This window comes from Crinia signifera, chromosome 4, assembly GCF_055691185.1.
Source record: "Crinia signifera chromosome 4, ASM5569118v1, whole genome shotgun sequence".
NCBI lineage: Eukaryota > Metazoa > Chordata > Amphibia > Anura > Myobatrachidae > Crinia > Crinia signifera.
Window position 1 is genome coordinate 134,071,385 of NC_139220.1, and position 19,162 is coordinate 134,090,546.

At 46.0% G+C, this 19,162-nt stretch overlaps 1 protein-coding gene across 1 annotated transcript in view; it reads right to left on the reverse strand.

Annotated features, from left to right (window-relative positions):
- Positions 1 to 19,162, reverse strand: part of PTPRR (protein tyrosine phosphatase receptor type R) — a 150,053-nt gene that overhangs the window by 4,430 nt on the left and 126,461 nt on the right. Inside the window, exons 11-12 of the mRNA XM_083182544.1 lie at positions 16,930 to 17,040; positions 6,842 to 6,999 (exon numbers count right to left, since the gene is read on the reverse strand). Coding sequence (XP_083038670.1) covers positions 6,842 to 6,999; positions 16,930 to 17,040 — 269 coding nt within the window. The remainder of the gene's footprint in view (positions 1 to 6,841; positions 7,000 to 16,929; positions 17,041 to 19,162) is intronic.

A 19,162-nucleotide genomic window follows, 5' to 3' on the forward strand; every position in this document is an offset into this window, starting at 1 on the left:
ATATATTACATTTATATATATATATAGTCAGGCACATGCTTTCATCTTCCTAGAAAATACATTTCTGTGGGCATCCGATGCTTCCTCAGCACATTCCTAACAGCCTCCTGTACAGGAAATGTTCCGTGCAAAGGAAAATATCTTACGAGTGTAGTCAGGATGCGGAGATTCATATATGTACTGCATGAAATAACAATGTAAGACTGTAACATATACAGTAATAACATGTCATATACATGCAGCATCATTAAAACAAATGTATGAATAACCACATACATACATCAGGTGCTTTAATTACTGTAGATTTATAAGCCAATACAAGATACTGTATAAAGATGGAGCTGATGCCGCTCTTGCAGGGGCTGGCATTTCTGTCGCCCCGCCAGGGGCGCGCGTGCACGAGACGCACGTGCGACCTGTGGCAACGGAGCCTGTCGGGGGTCCCCGCCACCTCCCCCGCCAGTCCCCCTCGCTGCCCTGACACCCCCCCCAGAACTGGGCATTGTTTCCCTGAAGCGGAGACGGGCAGGGAGACGCTGCCCAGCCACCGTGATACTGGGACACGCGTGCGCGTGAGACGCATGTGCATCCCAGTGCCTATCACTGGCGCTCGCCAGTGAAAGGAATCTGGCGGGCGCCGGGCAAAGATGTAGCATGCTACATCTGTATATGATCAGATACAAGGAATGGAAGATGCACACTTATGGGGACTGCAAAGCTTTTTCCTCCCTGCAAAAGGACTTTTTACTGTGCATGCCCATAGAAGTGGCAGAGCTCAACGTTCCAGGGGAAATACAGTAATTCGCATGTGTTTTCACATCCTCACTGACATATTAACTCTTTGAGTGCCAACGTTGCTGTGAGTGATCCTCAAAATATCCATAAAAAATGCCAGCATCACTCACAGTCTGTTCTTTTAGTACAAATAAATACAACTACAGCCAATTCAATTGATTGCACCCAAATAAAGAACAGTCGCTGTGAACAATGCTGGCATTTTTAGCAAATATTTTGAGGCTCTCTCATCGCAACGTTGCCACTTAAAGGGTTAAAAAAACCCCAATAAATTTATGATAGAAAAAGAATAACTGAGGGTCTATTTTATTAGAAGGGCCTATACTGACAGGTGTCAGCGGTGTGATGCACGTCAGTCCATACGATATATAACAACCAGAGATGAGTTATTAATAAGGTAGAACAAGATGTGAGACAACACATGGTCATTGCCACACAATGTAATGGGAGACAGATCCAGCCAGGAGCAGGCTAATGCAGATAGCATATGGTATTGTAGTGTTACGGTGGTGTACAACAGCAGGGCGGGTACAGGAAAAAATTACAGGGGGGGGGAGGGCGCACCACAATTAATAAATAGGGGGTGCTGTTGTGTGAATAGGTTTCTAGAAAACGGTGTATGGCCTATCAAACATGGTTTTGGCCTCAAAAGGGAATGTTGTACCAAGTGGTGCAAGTAGAAATGATTTATTTGTGGCACTGATAGCGTGCTGTAGGTGCGTGCGACAAAAGTGGGCATGGTCATATGAAACTAGAGGAGTATAGGATACACACCTCTCCCCACTGTATATAGGACACCTATACATGACAATAGGGGCATGGACACATTATGCCACACACCGTAATGAATCTTACACATTATGCCAAAAAACGTCATGCCCATTAAACATTATAACACACTGTAATGCCCACTACACATTATGGCACACTCTGTAATGCCCACTACATATTATGGCACACTCCGTGATGCCCACTACACATTATGGCACACTGATGTAGTGAGTTAGAGATTACACTGATGCACCTCCAAACAGTATGCACTACTGAAATAAATGTATACAGAATAACGTGTAGTAATGTAACAGAAGAAGGAGGGGTAAATGGGTGCAAAAACTTTATTATACAATATATATGCTGGTCACAATACCGCTATTTAAAGAACCAAATGATTTAAACTAAAATAGGGAAAAATGTCCAAAGGTCATATATTGACATACAACTGTGCTATAGAATTTTCTTGGGGGTGAGTTAATTAAAAGTCACAGTGGTGAGGGTAGAGAATGTCTGCAAGTGCAGACAGGGTCAAGATGGGCGCAGGCACAGGGGGGGCTGACGTCCCATCCCCTCTGAAGTGCACCTTTAACAGGGGCTGGCAACTTTTAGCCAGGGGAAAAACACAAGGAAGTGTTCCTTTGGAATGGGAAATGAACACATCAAGAGCGACCGCATGGGACAGTGAGACAGCTGGAGAGATCACAAGGGAAAGGGAGAAAGCGGGCAGTAGCAGCAGAGACCAGGGAGGAAGGAGAACTGTGAGGAAGAAGAGTTTGTTGGGGGAGGGGCTACTGCAGACCACGGAGAATGGAGAAAAGGAAACGTACTTGATCTAGTGGTGAGGGGGAAACTGTCAAGGGAATGCTGTCCCTACAACACATTCTTTCTGTACCCCCTTATTCTGCTGATGGCCGTCTCCTTCTCATGCTGCTTGTGCACTATGCAGCAGCCTGACACTGTCAGACGGGAGACATGCATTAGAACTGTCCTGGCTGTCAGGTGGCCAGGTGTCAGGTGGCTGCATAATTGCACTGGCCTGGGGGGCAGATACCATCCTACCCAGGGCTGCCAAGAGAAATCCTGGCCCTGGTACAACAACTTCCCGGGGGCCCCAGTGGAGGGCGTTTTTCTCAAGACTCTAGGGCATTTTTCTCAAGGCTTCATGTTCACAAAGCTGGTGCTGAAACGTCGGCCCATCTATGTTAGTATTGCAATAATACACTTTGTGAAAAATCCAGAGAGAGCCACCTGATTCCTGAGAGTATGGATGGTGTATTCTTTCAGCACATGCACCCAACATACATAGGGCGGTATTCAATGAGAATACCTGCGAGGTGCAGCGAATCCTTTTTAGGATTCGCTGCACATTCGCCGCACATTCCGGAGCCGGCGGGCTCCGGTATTCAACGTGTCAGGGGCTCGCTGCCCCTGACTGGCGAATATGAGCTCCTACGGCGATTGCCGCAGGGAGCCTGAGGACGGTGCCAGGCAGAGAGATGGAAGTCTCTCTGCCTAGCCCAGAACGTTTGTGGGGGTTAGGTGGGCTCCCCGGGTGCCAGGCAGCACAGGCTGCCCCCCGGGGGTGCCAGCAGGGGAGCGTATATTCACTACACACGATCGTAACGATCGTGTGCAGTGAATATATGAATATGTAATGAGCGGCTCGGCTCCGGCGCCCCCTGCTGGCTGCTGTGTTAAAAAAAATATATATATTTTTTTAAAAATTAAATATATATTCATGTGCTTACAGCACATGAATAAAAATAGCATGCCCCTCCTCAGAAGAAAATTCCTGATTTTTTGACACCAAATGTAAAAAACAAAACACTTTATTTTAAAAGTTAACATTCCACTTCACCATAAAAAGATAGCGATTGCTACTCGGTGAATCATGGTGAAAAAAACCTTCAAATGTATTCGCCATCTGCTCATTGAATAGGGTGATTCACCGGTTTAGTCAGAAATTCGCCAAACAGCACAAATTCGCCATAAAAACATGGCGAATCAGGCTCATTGAATACCGCCCAGAGTGGGTTTTCCTGGTTGACTCGCAAGGCTGCGAAGTCGCAGCATGGGTTTCGTAGTGTGGGCTTGCCTGCATTGGATGCGAATGGATGTTTTACATAAACATCCATTTGCAGACTCCTGGGACCCTGAGCAACCTTACATATGCATATCCGCTTGGGGGGAAGTAGGCGACAGCTGACATCCCTTGATGTCAGCTGCACGCCCACCCTGCCTGACATGCCGTCATTACCATGGGAACGCCCATGGAACGCTGGGTGTTCCCATATGGTAATGAGGCTGTCCTGTGCCCCACGCCCCTCTCCGTCCCCTGCCCGCTTTGTAGGGTGTGGGTGTATGCACCCTGCGTATGCACATGTGAATCAACCAGAATAGGTTCCAAAGTCCCGTCTCCGCCTGCCAAAGGTGCATGGCGATTACAAATTATGCCACACACCATAAAGCCCATTACACATTATACCAGACACCGTACTGCCCCCTTATTAATTATGCCACACGCCATAATGCCGACTACATATTCCACATGCCGTAATGCCTATTACACATTATACCACACACTATAATGCAAATGACATATTATACCACTTAAGTGCCGCTTACCTATATGCTCATTGCCAGGGATTATGTGATACCATCAAAAAGTTATAATTGATTTACGATATGCTGTTGTAATAATTAAATATGCTTAAAATGTAATAATGTAATTGTTGTCTATTACCACTCACAGAGGGAAGTAATCTGAACCCTCAAAGAGGTAAAATTCACTTAATTCATAAGTCCCCCTCATGGAGGGGCGTTAAATTGAGCCTAAAGCGGACATTACCTTAACCATGGATTGGATAGTACCACCTCAATAGAAGGGTGTGGACAGGACCGCATGTGTATTTACATCAACCTTTTTTGCAAGTGTACCCATAGATAAAGTGGGTGCTGGGTGACTCAGTTTACTGACGCCAAAATCCCAACTGTTCCACTGCTCCAACAGTTGGGATCCTGACCAACAGGGGCTAGCGAAGCAAGCCACTGAGCCTGCAAGGGGCTTTTTTTTCCACTCCACCCCTGTCGGAGTACTGGCCTGTATACTGACCATCGGCCAGCCATACCACACCAGATGAGGTAACCTGTGCCCTCCCCAGCTGTTGTGGAGCTATAAATCACAGCCAAAAATGTGGGGAAGGTCCATGCTAGGATGTGTAGTCCCACAGGGTTCCTTATAATTATAACAAGGCAAACTCTGTGGACTGGGCAAGAGTTAGAATTATCAAACACTACCCACAGAAAAAAAAATATTTGGCCATTCCAGCCTCTCACCTACTCACTGTAGTGCTGATATGATGTTTTCTCCCGAGTCCAGAGGGAGTGCAGAAGCTTGCCCTGCTTGTGGAGACCGGACTGCCGGTGAGGGAGATGTGAGGAGGCCGGGTGGCATAGCTTATCCATTGGTGTGTTCATGGCATTAGTGGCGAGACACCCGCGGGATGGGGGGGATCTGTGCAAAGGCCAGCTGGTGTGGGCCGCTGAGCACTGTTTGTTGTCACAGCAGCAGAATCTGGGGGCATGGGGGATGGAAGCTGTGGGGAGTATGGCTGGCTATGGGCCTGGGAGAATGCCAGTGAGGGTTGTGGCTGTGATAGCACCGCACAGGTCACCCTGGCTGCAGGCAACAGCAGGAAGAGCTGTGTGCGGCACACCATGCAGTGCATGGCTAGTCCCCCGCACTGTTAAAAAGTGTTCTGCATGCAGCCACAGCGCCACTGCTTCACAGCTGACATTCAGACTCGCCCGCGCACCCGCACCCCCACGCCCGACGGCGCACCTGCCGCCAACCAAATAATATATAATTTTTTTAAAGTGTGTGTGTGTGTGGGTCCAGTGCCGCGCCGCAGCTGCCTGCCACGTTCTCTACCCAGCGCCGTTGGTTCTACCTTCTGTGTCAGAGGCTGAGACACACGGGCCGGCATCACTAGGAGGAAGATGAGAAACCCGGTGGCAGGGCCCCTGCCCTAGCTTCTCCCTAGCAGCCAGAAAAATGTCCAAGGCCACCTTGATAAAGCTGTGAGCCAACACAGCGAAATGCGTTTGTGTTTTGCTGGACTCTACTGGAGAGAGACTATCACCAAGGCCCCTAATGAAGTGCTGACCACCTGCTCTATTTACATCTGATCCTGTCCTAAAGACCGTTAAATAAACTACCGTGCAGAGCCTAATAAATCCTAATTACCAAATTCAACTGGAAGGACATCCCGGGCTGGCTATCATATACCATCTTTTGCCAACGGGCACACCTCCTAGGCAGCTACCAGGACATAATATCATACGGCCTTAAATCACATGGACACTTTCTGGACTTTTATGGACACAAGTTCTTGGATTAGTGCAGGTCCTATCAACACCACACGGGTGACTATAAAAATACCTCAGCTCTCCCAATAGGTCCATTGTCATTTATTGTTTTTATATTTATATATTTATTATTTTCTTTATGTCTATTGTATATATGTGTATGAATTTATTTATTTATTGATTAAATAATTTTTATTGAATTGATGCTGGCACTTGAAACAGTATTTTTTTTGAGCGCCGATTCTCCCCTCTGTTTTTTGTTGTTCTATAGTGGAAATCAGCCTGATTATTACCACGGCCTGGATTATGACATGTAGCCCAAGTACGTTATTTGTTTATTTATTTGCTATATTTACAAGCAGCCAATGTGGTCTAACTGGAAATAAATATCAGTCACTTTATAAGTCTCCACTATACTGCAGTGTGTTAATACTGTACGTAACTGACCGTTACTGTACCTTCTCTCAGACATCACATGCTGCCAATTAATTAGTTTAAGCCAGATCATGAACATAATAATTACATTTGGAAAGATAATTATGCAGTAATATACATCTCATTCATCTAAGCTGCATAGTACAAGTCTCTCAAATCTCTGTCTGGTGGCGGGAAAATGTATTGCAATGAACTTTAATAGCGCATGAAAATCGATTATTTGAATGGAGTTTAACAAATGTTGGTGTTGGCGTCCATTCAGTCACTTATTACTAGGTGGGATATATATATACTTTGGAGAATTAACTGCGTCACTCCAGGGGCTTGCTTAGAAGTATTTAATGAAGAAAATCACTCAATTCATGTGCGGCATAAGTTCATTAAGTCTACAGTATGTAGTTCCATTGATAGATAAAACCTTTGGATGAACTAAGCCATATAGGGAAATAGGAAGCAGACTGTACATTACCTGCAGTGCACTACCACAGGTCCTCTTCCAGCAAACATTTCTTTATCATCTTGCACATCCAGCATTAGCTGAAGTAGTGGCTGAGCACTGTCTGGGGTCTTGTGATCAGGCCAGGAGGTGTACCAGTAATGTTTAACGATGCGTGACTGGCTTCCTTGCTGGAATGAAAAGTTTGGGAAGTAAGGAAATTTGATTGTGTCCATAATAACAATACTGCATACAGTACATCACTACAATGATAGATACAAGTATTCATGTTTATATCACTGCAGGCAACACTTATCTATAGCTTTCAAAGATCAACAATTAGACTATTAATTAAAACAACTTGGACTGAAATGCAATGTTATCTTTATTTCCTATGTAACTTTAGCATTTTAGTGTATACAAAGTTGTGTTATAGCCTCTATCTCTGAATGAGCTCAGACTAAACTGTGGCAGAGGGAACTTGCGTGGCCGAAAGGGAGCAGCAGTGGGTGAGAGGCAGAGGTTGAAGGGAAGAGGCAAGGAATATTTTAGGTCTTTGTATAAAGGAGTAAAGGGGTTAAATTGGGCTGAAAGGGTTCACTGGGAAAGTACATTGGTGGAGGTGGACGGAAAAAATAAATAAACATGGGGGTAAACCAGAGCAGAGTGGGGGAGGGGGAGAGTTAATTATAGATGGGGTAGGTATAGAGATAAAGTGAAAGCATGAGAGTGAGCTAGGGGAGAGGAAGAGAGAAAGTGAGAGAGATAGAGAGACAGATGTACTAAGCTTGAAAAGTGATAACAGGGATAGCCAATCAGCGCCTACCTGCCATGTCCCAGACTGTTTGAAAAATGACAGGTAGGAACTGATTGGTTCGTGGTTTATCACTCTACATTTTATCACTTTTCAGAGCTTAGAAATCTTGCCAAGAGACAGGGAGATAGAGAGTGAAACGTAATGGCAGGTGGGGGTAGAGAGAGATAGAAGGGGGAGAGAAAGTGAGTGTTTGAGAGACAAAGAGAGCAGAAGAGAAAGTGATAGAGAAAGTTAGTGGGAGAGAAAGTGTGTTTGAGAGTGTAGGGGAATGTGAGTGAGAGGGAAAGTGAGTGAGTGAGGGAAAGTGAGTGAGAGAGGGAAAGTGAGTGAGAGAAAATGAGTGAGGGAGAGAAAGTGAGTGAGAGGATGTGAATGAGGGAGATAGGATGTGAGACAGTGAGAGAGAAAGTGATGATACCCCTTTTACACCAAGGCAAAAACCCAGGTTGGTCCCAGGACAGCGTTGGTGAAAAAAGGGACCAACCCAGGTCCATTGACACTGGAATCCTACCCAGGTCCTAACCAGGGTGGAACACTTGTCGGATCTGGGTCGTAGGTGGTGTAAATGGTCCCAACCCAGGTTGGGACATCCGGGTAGTGCTGAAAGGATACCAGAAGCATGGGACACCTTTCCATAAGTCAGTGCCATGCATTCCACAGGGCATTGCAGCAGCAAGACAGCAGCCAGGAAGGACACGGCCACGTGCCGACAGTGCACACAGGCTCCGGGCACCCCTGCTACCTAGTGGTCCACAGGTGGATCTGCCACAAACCTATCTGGAACTAGGAAGCAGCGCTGACAGGCAATAGCAGGACCAAGAGCTTAAAGGAATAGGGTGCATGATGTGCCTCCCACTCCATTGACTCCATTTTTTTTTAGAGATATATCTCTAAGGGTGTGGGTGTGGGTGGGGGGGCTCACATGGGAGATTCAGTCTGCTGCAGCAGGGGGAGGAGGGAAGAACATGGGAGATTCTGCACTTTATAACTGCTACTGCTATGTGTGCTTGAGCACTGAATATAACTTTTTGGAAAAATATTTTACAAACCCACCAACATTTTTCAATGCTAACTTGTCATGTCTTTTCATTTTTATTTAACTCATTAAGGGAAGGTTGGCTGGCAGTTTATCAGTCCTAAATTGGACATTTTAATGTCATCCATAGGGAAAAGCAAGGGTATGAAGCTGGGTCCATCCCTGGAAACTCCCGTGTTCAAAGATCAGGGTCCGACCAGGGACTTTGGTATAAAAGGGGTAGAGAAATAGAGAGAGTGAGAGAGAGAGAGAGAGAGAGAGCATGAAAGAGATAGTGATAGAAGAGAAATTGAGAGAGATCAAGAGAGTGAAAGAGAAAGTGAAATAGAGAGAAAGTGTTAGTGAGAGAAAGTGAGGGGGACAGAGAAAGTTTGAGCTGTGTAGCACTGGTGGAAGGGGCAGAATGTCTGCATATCATGCCCGCACGTAGTTAAACTGTGTGGGAGGATATGTGGGCTAAAGGACCTTCCACGCCCAGGGGCAGAAGCATGGCCGGGGGGCTTACTCCTTCACTATAAACGCCACCACTGGTTGCCTTTAGTAACCAGGTGGCGAGCAAAGCGACCCACCGTCCCCGAAGCATGGCGAGCGAAGCAAGCCCACGACGGTCCGTTTTGGACCCTTCTTCCAACCTTGCTCCTCCTCTCTCAACCCCCTCTCCTCCCCTGTGACGTCAGGAGGTCCTTTAGCCCACTACAATTTAGACCTAACCGGGAGGACATGGCTCACTGGAGTCCCAGCTGTATGGAACACAAGGACATGGAGAGCAGACACTGACCACTGTACATGGCTCCCTGCAAGGCACTGTCTGTCAATGCAGCACTGTGCAAGGCTCCCTGTCATAGCCCAGCATCTGCTTGCCCTGCCCGTGTGTTCCATGCAGCCGTCCTTCACATAACTGATCCTAAGAATGCATAAAATAGTTAATTAAAAAAAAAAAGGTCAATAAGAGACTTTTATCCTTGGAGTGCTGTAAAAATAATACTGGTACTTTAGGGGGGTATGGGTCATTGGTTCAACCCTATTTAGGTAAAAATGCATTGGGTCGACCACTGAAGGTCAACAAGGCTTAGGTCGACACCTGAAATAGGTCAACATGGCTAAGGTTAACAGGGTTGGAATGTCGACACAAGCATTAGGTCGACAAAGGCAAGGTCAATAGTCAAAGGGTTGACATGAGTTTTTCATTTTTTTTGTGATTGTCGACATAGTCGCCATGGACAATGTCAAAGTGTACCGCGTCCCCTCGCATGGCTCGCTGTGCTCGCTCACTTTTCTATTCTCCCACCACGCCCAAGTAGATGATAGGGCAGGAAATACCGCCTGATGGCTAAAAAAAACATGAAAAACTCATGTCAAACTTTTGACTGTCAACCCTTCCATTGTCGACCTAATACATGTGTCAACCTTCCAACCCTGTCGTCCTTAGTCATGTCCACATATTTCAGGTGTCAACCTAAGCCTTGTCTACCTTCAGTGTTCTACCTAGTGCATGTCGACCTAAATAGGGTCGGCCTAGTGACCATATCCACTTTAGAGTGCCGTGATTCAAGAAAGTTTGGGAATCACTGGTTTAATGATTACAATTCAATTAAATATTTGTGGCATTTGGAGGAAATCTTGCCTGTATAATATGTGCTGGGCCTACCACCTGCCTATGAGGCAAACGCTATCAACTCAATATCTAATTAGTAGTGAATAATGACTTTGATGTCACAAAGGTGCTTATTGTATAGAACAAGCAATGGCACTAATTTAGATTAGGTCATATTAATGGTTATATTGTGTTTCCAGTTTCTGCTTATTTCAGTACCAACATTTGAATTCTAGAGAACCCTTTTTTCAGGGCGTCATTCAGTTACAGGGCCGTGTTTAGAGGTATGCACAGGGCTTTGTGGACGGCAGTCTAATTGGCCCACAGTCCCTGCACCTGAAATAGACACCTGCAAGCAGAATCTACAGCATGCAGCAGTGCCATCTGCTCCAGACAGACACCCTGCAGTCCGTGCAGCTCCTCCCCCTGTTTATTTGCCTCGGCATCATTATCACTAGTTACGGTACTTGTTTTCTAGCACGGCGCCCACGATTTTAATCTTATGCCATCGTTTTGATCGCATCGCATGCGAACAGATCGCATGCGATGCGATCGATGCGATCAAAACGATGATTTAATTGTACATGCACCCTGATGGGTGATTAGCATGTTATATGCACCCCCATTGTTAATGCCACTATTAACGCCAACCCAAAGTGTGGCGAGCACAGTGAACCCGCGAGGGGCGGCGGTACACGTCCTCCGACCTTTTCATACCCCCACTATCCACATCGGCATGGAGTTGAATATATATAGTGTGGCGAGCGCAGCGAGCCACCGAGCCCGAAGCGTGGCGAGCGCAGCGAGCCCGCGCGGGGACGCGGATAACTTCACATGTATTCCGCGTCCCCTCGCGGGACTCACTGCGCTCGCCACACTATATAAAATCAACTACACGCCGACGTGGATAGTGTGGGTATGAAAAGGTCGGAGGATGCGTACCACCGCCCCTCTCTGGCTCACTGCGCTCTCCAAGCTTCGGGTTGGCGTCGATAGTGGGGTTGGCGTTAACAATGGGGGTGCATTTAACTTAGTAATCACCCATCAGGGTGCCTGTACAATTAGAAATCGCATCGCATGCCATTGTAATGGCATGTGATGCAATGCGATAATAAAATTGTACAGTGTGGCTCTTAGGACCCGAAAATCGGGTCCCATCGCATACCATCGCATACCACTAATTAAGGTATGCGATGGGTGCCGTGCTAGGAAACAAGTACCCTAGTTACTTCTTAGCTCTAAGGCATGGGTGTCAAACACAAGGCCTGCGGGCCAAATCCGGCCCGCCAGACCTCGTCATGTGGCCCGCGCGAGGAGATAGCACGCAGGGGCAGTGTGTCTAAAACAAGAGTGCTGCGGGCCGCGTCCACGTCTGCGGCCGCCTTACCTGTTCCTCCACTGTCGGCGGCCATGTTCCTGTAGGCACATATGTATGCGGCTACAGAAACATGGCTGCCGGCCTCCACGGCTACGTGGAGGAGGGCCCGGCCGCCTGTTCCCTCTGATGCCCGGCAGTGACAGACACTGGGTGGGGACGTCATGACGATGACGCCGCCCGCCCATGCGTCTGTAGAGAAGTAGGAGCAGGCAGGGAAGCTGGACCGGGAGTCACGGACAGTGTGGCCGCAGCAAGCAGTGAAGAAAAGCTGAAAGCCGCAGCAGCTGCAGGACAGACAGAGAAACAGTAAGTGAGGATGAGGATCACACTCACAATAAAAAAAATATATATATCTGCTGTTTCCTGAGGTGTCCCCGTGTATAATAATAATAATGCCATGACACCACAGGCTGCTCCTCCTGTATATTCATTTATGTGTCATGGCATTACTTTTATTATATTATACAGGGGGAGCAGTCTGTGGTGTCATGGCATTATTATTATACAGGGGGAGCAGCCTGTGGTGTCATGGCATTCATTTTATATTATACAGGGGGAGCAGCCTGTGGTGTCATGGCATTATAATTATACAGGGGGACCTACGATTACAACCGGCCCTTTGAGGGTGAACAAACTGCTGATGCGGCCCCTGATGAATTTGAGTTTGACACCCCTGCTCTAAGGTCTTTTTAAGTCTTACCATTTAGATTAAAACCTATGTTTCATTTTAGCTCAAAGCTAACTTTTATTATTATTATTATTATTATTATTATTATTATTATTTAAAAATACCACACCTAAGAAAACATGTCAGTTAACGGATAAAATACATAGTGCAGTGGTTCCCAAATTATGTGCCAGGGTTCCATGAGACACTTGCAGGGGTGCCATGGGTTGGTGGTCCAGGAGTAATTAAAATTCAAATTTGTCAGTATAATAGGCAAAATCTTGTGATTTCCCATCATAAAATATGTGGACAAACAAAAGTGAATCCTTTCCTCACCACATAGCTGAACCTAAGGATGTCATATAAACTTAATTTAAAAAAAGTTTGGGAACCATTGCCCTTATCTTGGGCAGGCTTAGGATAACAGTGAAGCATATTGGCAAGTCCTGGGTGGGTACCGTGCGGCATATGTGTATAAGGGCCTTTCATAATGTGGAGCATTATGTGTGTCATTATGTATTGGGGCATTAAATAAAGTGGGGCACTTGTAAGGAGAATTATGTAGGGCTTTGTTTACTGTAAGTGCATTTAATAATGTGGGGGGGATATGTGTGTAAGGAGTGTTATGTGTGTCATTATGTGTATAAGTGTATTTAATAATGTGGAACATTTCAGAATATGAATATGGGTCACTATGTGAGATGTAAGATGAATATGGGCCACATATGGGCGGATCTGGCTTTTTTTTAATCTGCGCATCCGTAGCCTTCCCAATGCGCATGTGCGGCGACCGCACACCGCTCATGGACGGGCCTCTCCATGCGAAAAAACCTGTCCGCAAGAGTACGGTCATTGTGGGCAGCATGTGGGCGTTTTTATGGGAGCGGCCGGAATAATGAGGAAAACTGGGCGTAAACATGGGCGTACACGGTGGGTGCACACAAAATGTACGGTGCCACAACCGCCTCAATCGGCAAACGCACCATGCATTTTGGACCAAAAACAGGCGGACGCCAAAGATAGCTCCAGACCACCCCTAGAGATACCGTATGAGAGTGGATGCCTGGGTCTGCTAATTAACGCTGATTACTACACCTGAATGTAATAAGCAATGCTGCAGCCTATTAAGTGAAAACCATGATTTCACTACCTGCAAGCCACACACAGCCCTAAAATACATTGGAAGCTTATCTTTCTACACTTCTCTACATGTAAAGGTTGGTTTAATTTTAGGTAAGATTCATTCTAAGACCTGCTTATATATGTCAAGGTAGTTATTTTATAACCAACTACACCCATTCAGAAAGTGTTTTGGTATACTTTAAAAAGCAGGACACTCAATTCACAGAAGTCGACATGCGTCAACTTGTTCACTGTAACACAAACATAACAGTTTTTTATATGGAAAAAGACACATACACCACATCTAAGAGCAACAAGGATGTTTTTGGAACCAATTTCTACTTGCGCTGTGTCGTACGCTCAGATATACGGAAGGTATCGTGGCTAAGAGGGAGATCCGTCCGTACACGGTGGCGTACGCTCAAGTGTACGCCACTCCCCATTGTCTGTGTTTGTGACCGTCTGTGTGCGGCTGTTCTGTGGGCGGACTTTCGCTCACTGCGAGCGTACGGGAAATGTACCGTACTTACGTTTCACCAACCTAACCAGAATAAGGCCCTAGATGAGGTGTAATGTGAATATGGGTCACTACATGTTGTGTACATGAATATGGGTCACCATGTAAGGTTAATGTGAATAAGGATAACAACGTGTGTTGTGTAATGTGAATAGGATTGTACTACTCTATGGCATAATTTGAACTGGGGTTACTATTGTGTGGCCAATAGTTTTTTGTGGCCAATGGTTTTTTATACCACCCCCACTTTTTCGGCGCGCGCCTTCGGTGCGCACTATTTCTTTGTGGTGATTAGCCAAATTTACTGATTGGAACGTGCAACAAATATGCTAGTACCAACTCTAGCTCTGCCTGCTGGGAAGGAGAGTTCCACCACCTCTCCAGGACCACGTTAAGCACTGCTTATATCCAAATGTAGACGAGCCCCAAAGCAGTTAGTAAGAGCTACTATACTTGGTTAAGTGCTGGAAATGGTGCTGATGATTCAATGTAACTGTATCTATCTCTCATTCCTTTTTTCCATTCATAGTATTACGTTTTTCTTACAGTCTTTTTTTTATTTTATTAGACCTACTGTTTATAAAATCCACTGCATCCTGTTGTCATATATTCTTTCTCATCAGCTCCAATATCGATTTGCTGCATGTGGTTCTCTGCCCAGCAGGAATGTAAGGTTATTATGGTCTCCTAGCGTTCTAGTCCTTCATTTTCTATTGATATGGTTTATTACTGTTTTTCTAATAGCTTATTCTCTGAATACTGTATGTCAGGCTAGTCTGGCTGCTCATGTAGTGTTTTATAAATAAAAAGATTTGAAACCAAGTGTTCGCCATTTAAGCTTGGAAGAGAACAATGGGCAGTTCCTCTTTTCTGAACACTTATTTAACTTGATATTCCCTATTTTCTAATGGTTACTAAAACTGAAATATTATTTGGTTTACATAAAAGATATTGCTCTATTTTATACTGTACATAATGCAGTGTGTATAGCAATATACAGTATTTTACAGCTGTCATTTGTTTCAGACCTGGTCCTGACCTCAAATCAGGGCTGCACCTTTCTCCAGCTTTTGGGTGTCCAGGGGTAATGGGGCATGTCTAAGTCACGCCCTGTACCCTGCTTTCTTCTCCTGGGCTCCTCTTATGTGACATCATGATGTCACTTGTGCTTGGAGTAGAATGAGGCAGGACCATCCATGACACAGAGGTATGCTGGTATGGGTGTGGTATAGGGTTCCAACAGTCATTATCCCAACGTCGGGATCCCGACTGGCCGGACCCAGAAATCATGGTGAGCGCAACAAGCCCTTTGCAGGCTCGCTGCGTTCGCCACCATGCGGGCACGGTGGTTCGCTACGCTCGCCACCTATTCTATTGTCCCTCTATGGGGGTCGTGGACCCCCACGAGGGAGAATAGCCGGTGGCCATCGGGCACCCGTGTTTCGGGGTTTTGACTGTCGGGATGCTGACGTCGGGTAAATGACTGTTGGGACCCCGTCCGGCACCTTGCTGGTATTGCTGGGTCACCCACAACTTTATTTCCTGAACGCTTTCAGTGCCAGTAGTTCCCCCACTCTTGTCTGGCTTTGAGTGCAGTCAACCACTAAGTCAGTTGTTCCCAAAATGTTTTGAATCGCGGTGGCCTAAAATATAAGAATTCAGTACTTGTGTAGTTTCACGGTGTCAGGGATATCGCATCGCTTGTGATCGCGCACGATGCAATGGTACTTTTGTAATTTCCCCTGCCCACGGATCGCATGCGATGCAATGCGATTCAATGTGATTTACCACATTTAGCACACCCCCACTAACCACGCCACCTCGAAGTGTGGGGAGCGCAGCAAGCCACGCGAGGGGACGCGCTACGCGTCCTCCCTACTTGTTCATACCCCCACTATCCACGTCGGCGTGAAGTTGATTTCATAAAGTGTGGCGAGCACAGCGAGCCACCAAGCCCAAAGCGTTTAAAAAAGTTTAATTATGTGGTAAGTGACAACATTTGCTTCTGTTTGTCCACATAGATTGGCATAGTGTCCCATGTAGACAGGATAGAATAATCAGAGTTGAACGTAAAAAAAAGGCTATACAGTATAATGAATGAAATCATGGTTAGTAGGTAAAACAAGGCATATGCACATGTCATGTGATTGTGGTATGGAGGTCGATTTTCCCAGCTGAAAATGGGATTGTCTGTGCAAAGTTGGACATGTTGACTTTCTAAGCAGGAGGGTCTAAAGCCGTTTCTAAACACACAGTAAGACTTGGAACCTATAATATTTAATTGTCAAATAATTCAGATCACTTTTACTTCAAAGAGTTGGTTAACATTAACATTTGTGCTAAACACGTAATTAAAAAAGTTACAGACCCAAGACCAGCAAACATGCATTGTACAGTACAGTCATGTTATCTCTCAGATACTCTAAGGAAGGCATGTCCAAACTGTGGCCCTCCAGCTGTTGTAAAACTACACATCCCAGCATGCCTTGCTATAGTTTTAGCATTCCTTAATAGCAAAATTGTGGCAAGGCATGATGGGACTTGTAGTTTCACAACAGCTGGAGGGCCATAGTTTGGACAAGGGAACACTGCAATTTGTCGCATTTTTCTGCATATTTGTTTATCATTGTGTATTACTGATGTGCAGCGATGCAGAACTTAATGTACTGCAGTCTCTGGCACTTACTACAAACTGGAGGAGCTGACAGTATAGTACACATAGTACAAATATAAAACTGATCTGCTGACCTAGTCAAATTAGAACATCGTACAGTACCTCCTCACAGCTTTCATTCTTTTGGCAAATCTTTCTGAACCTTTTGCATGTAGTTTATAATGTCAAGCCTAAACTCCTATACTGGCTTAAAAATATATTGTCTTGCTATCGCTAAGGAACCAATATTGATATATATGTGGAATGAAATACTCCTTTTCAATGGCTTTTTCAACAGTCTGCAGGGGTTTGACAGGTGAAACTGACATTTCTTTACCTTTAAGGTGAGAATTCGGATGGTATAGTGTTCAAGTTCATTGACGCTGTTAACAAGCACCTCAACATTTCCATAGATTCCCCTCTTTTCTGGCCAATAGAGAACACATTTCTGCATAGAACAATAAACACTGTCACATAAGGAGTTACACAAAACTTATGCTCATGAAAATCATCAAAATTCCCCACAGCAATACAATATATTCAATAAAACATAAGCACTTATAAAGAATAGAAATTGGGAACATGCTGTGTGTTATTATAGTTCTTAGGGGAGTATTTATCAGAGCTCAGAGAGAGATAAAGTACTAACTAATCTGCTAATTCCACCTAACATCTTACAGGCTGTGTTTGAAAAATGACAAATGCTGACTGGTTGGAACTTTATCTCTTACAATTCTCTCTTTTTTTATAAATACCCACCTTTTGAAGCACCTGATAAATCATGCAATACTTGAATTACGTCTTATGATCAGCTGTGTTACATCCCCCCCACACACATACACATACTGTATACTAATTATATCTATACTAATATTGTTAGTATCTTAATAAGTGACAAAATACAGAACCATACAAACCCCAGTATCACTACTATAAATGCAACATACAAGACTGAGCATGGCGATTGCTGTACGTGTGATATATCCAACTGACCTGCTCAGCCTTTCTACAAGATGAACTACCAAGAGTTAGTGGAGCACTTCCAGGCTCTGCTTTAGCATTGCCTGTAAAACCTGACAGGCTCCCTTATAAGATGATTAGGGGAAAGAATAACATATAAAAGTTCAGCAGCCACCCATTGTGGAAATGTTCACATTGTCACATTATCTGATCTGTGGCATTTACTCCTCCCTATGTACTGTATCTCAGGGAAATTATAAACATGGGGAAACAAAGGTCTAAAAATACAGCTGCACCCTGACCATTCTGCTTACTGCATTGTGCTTTCTGAATGGCTGTGGCTTGGCTATGTAGGCGTGATGCTTGCACTAAGAAGGTCTTCGGTAGTTCTTATACACAAGCTATTGTAAATAGAATCAAAAGCTTACCTAAGCTTGAGATGAAATAAGCACCCTGTTTTTGTAGTAAGAATTAGTAGAGCAGTTGTCATTGGTGGTTTAGTCATAGGTACTGATTGGTTGCAGGTCAGGTGGGTTAGCCAGTAGTGACAGAGCGGGGGGAGGAGTTTGGAAGGTTATATAAGTCCTGGCTGAGGTAATTTATCCCTCTTGCCATTTTTGGATTCCCTGGAGATTGCGGTCCCTCTGGAGTCTGGATAGGCTAAGTATCGCTTTAATTACTATTTTTCTATAACTCTATTCGCTCTAAGTTTCATATTCCTTATTCTATATCTTTGTGCAAGTTTTTCTTCTCGTTTAACTCTTTTAATTTTCTGTCCTCTTTCCCCGGCTTTAGTGGCTGGCTGCTGCTGCAGTCATTTGCTGCGCCTGCGGGTTCTTTCGGGGGTTGTGTGGTAAAAGTTTTTCTGTAGGTAGTGGTATGTCTCGCCCTCGCCGCAATGCGCCCCCTCCCCGGCGGCTGGTGGAAGCGGCTAGGCCGTTGCAGGCAGCCGCGTCCTCCCAGGTCTCCAGGGGAGCACGCTTGTCAGCGGCGGCGGCGGTGGGGGGTTCGCGCCTGGCCCCCGCTCCCCCAGCTAACTTGGCGGGAGTGAGAGGGAGGGCGCGTGGGCGAAGTGGATCGGCAGGGCGGGCGGCTGCGCGCTCTGCCGGGGTGCAGGGACCTGTGATGGCGGCCGCGGGAGTAGGCACGCCGCGCCCGTCCCCCTCGCCTTCCGGCCTGCAGGCTTGGTTGGCTAGGGGGGCGCAGGGCAGGGGGTCCCCTTCCCTGGTTACCAATAATCAAGGGGGGGGATCCGGGTCGGACAGTGGAGGTACAGAGGTGGCGGCTAGCCCCGCCCCCTTGTCTCAGGCGGACATTTTGTCCACAGAATATTTCCATGCAAGGGGCAGTCCCACAGCTTCAGGAGCTGGGGACTTTCAGCAGCGGGGGCAGTCAAGTAACTTGTCCCCTGCCAGCAGGCAGCGGGATCTTAGGGTGAGCGATTGGCAGTCACCTCAGTCAACGAGAGGTGCGTTTTCACCCATTGTTAGGGTTAGGTCCTCCCCTTTGCCAAGCTTTGCCCAGCCCCCACCTGCACCAGTGTTAGTACAGGGGCCGGGGCCGGTAGTACAGCCGGCAGGACTGCAGGCAGTGGGTGGGGTAGGGAGCAA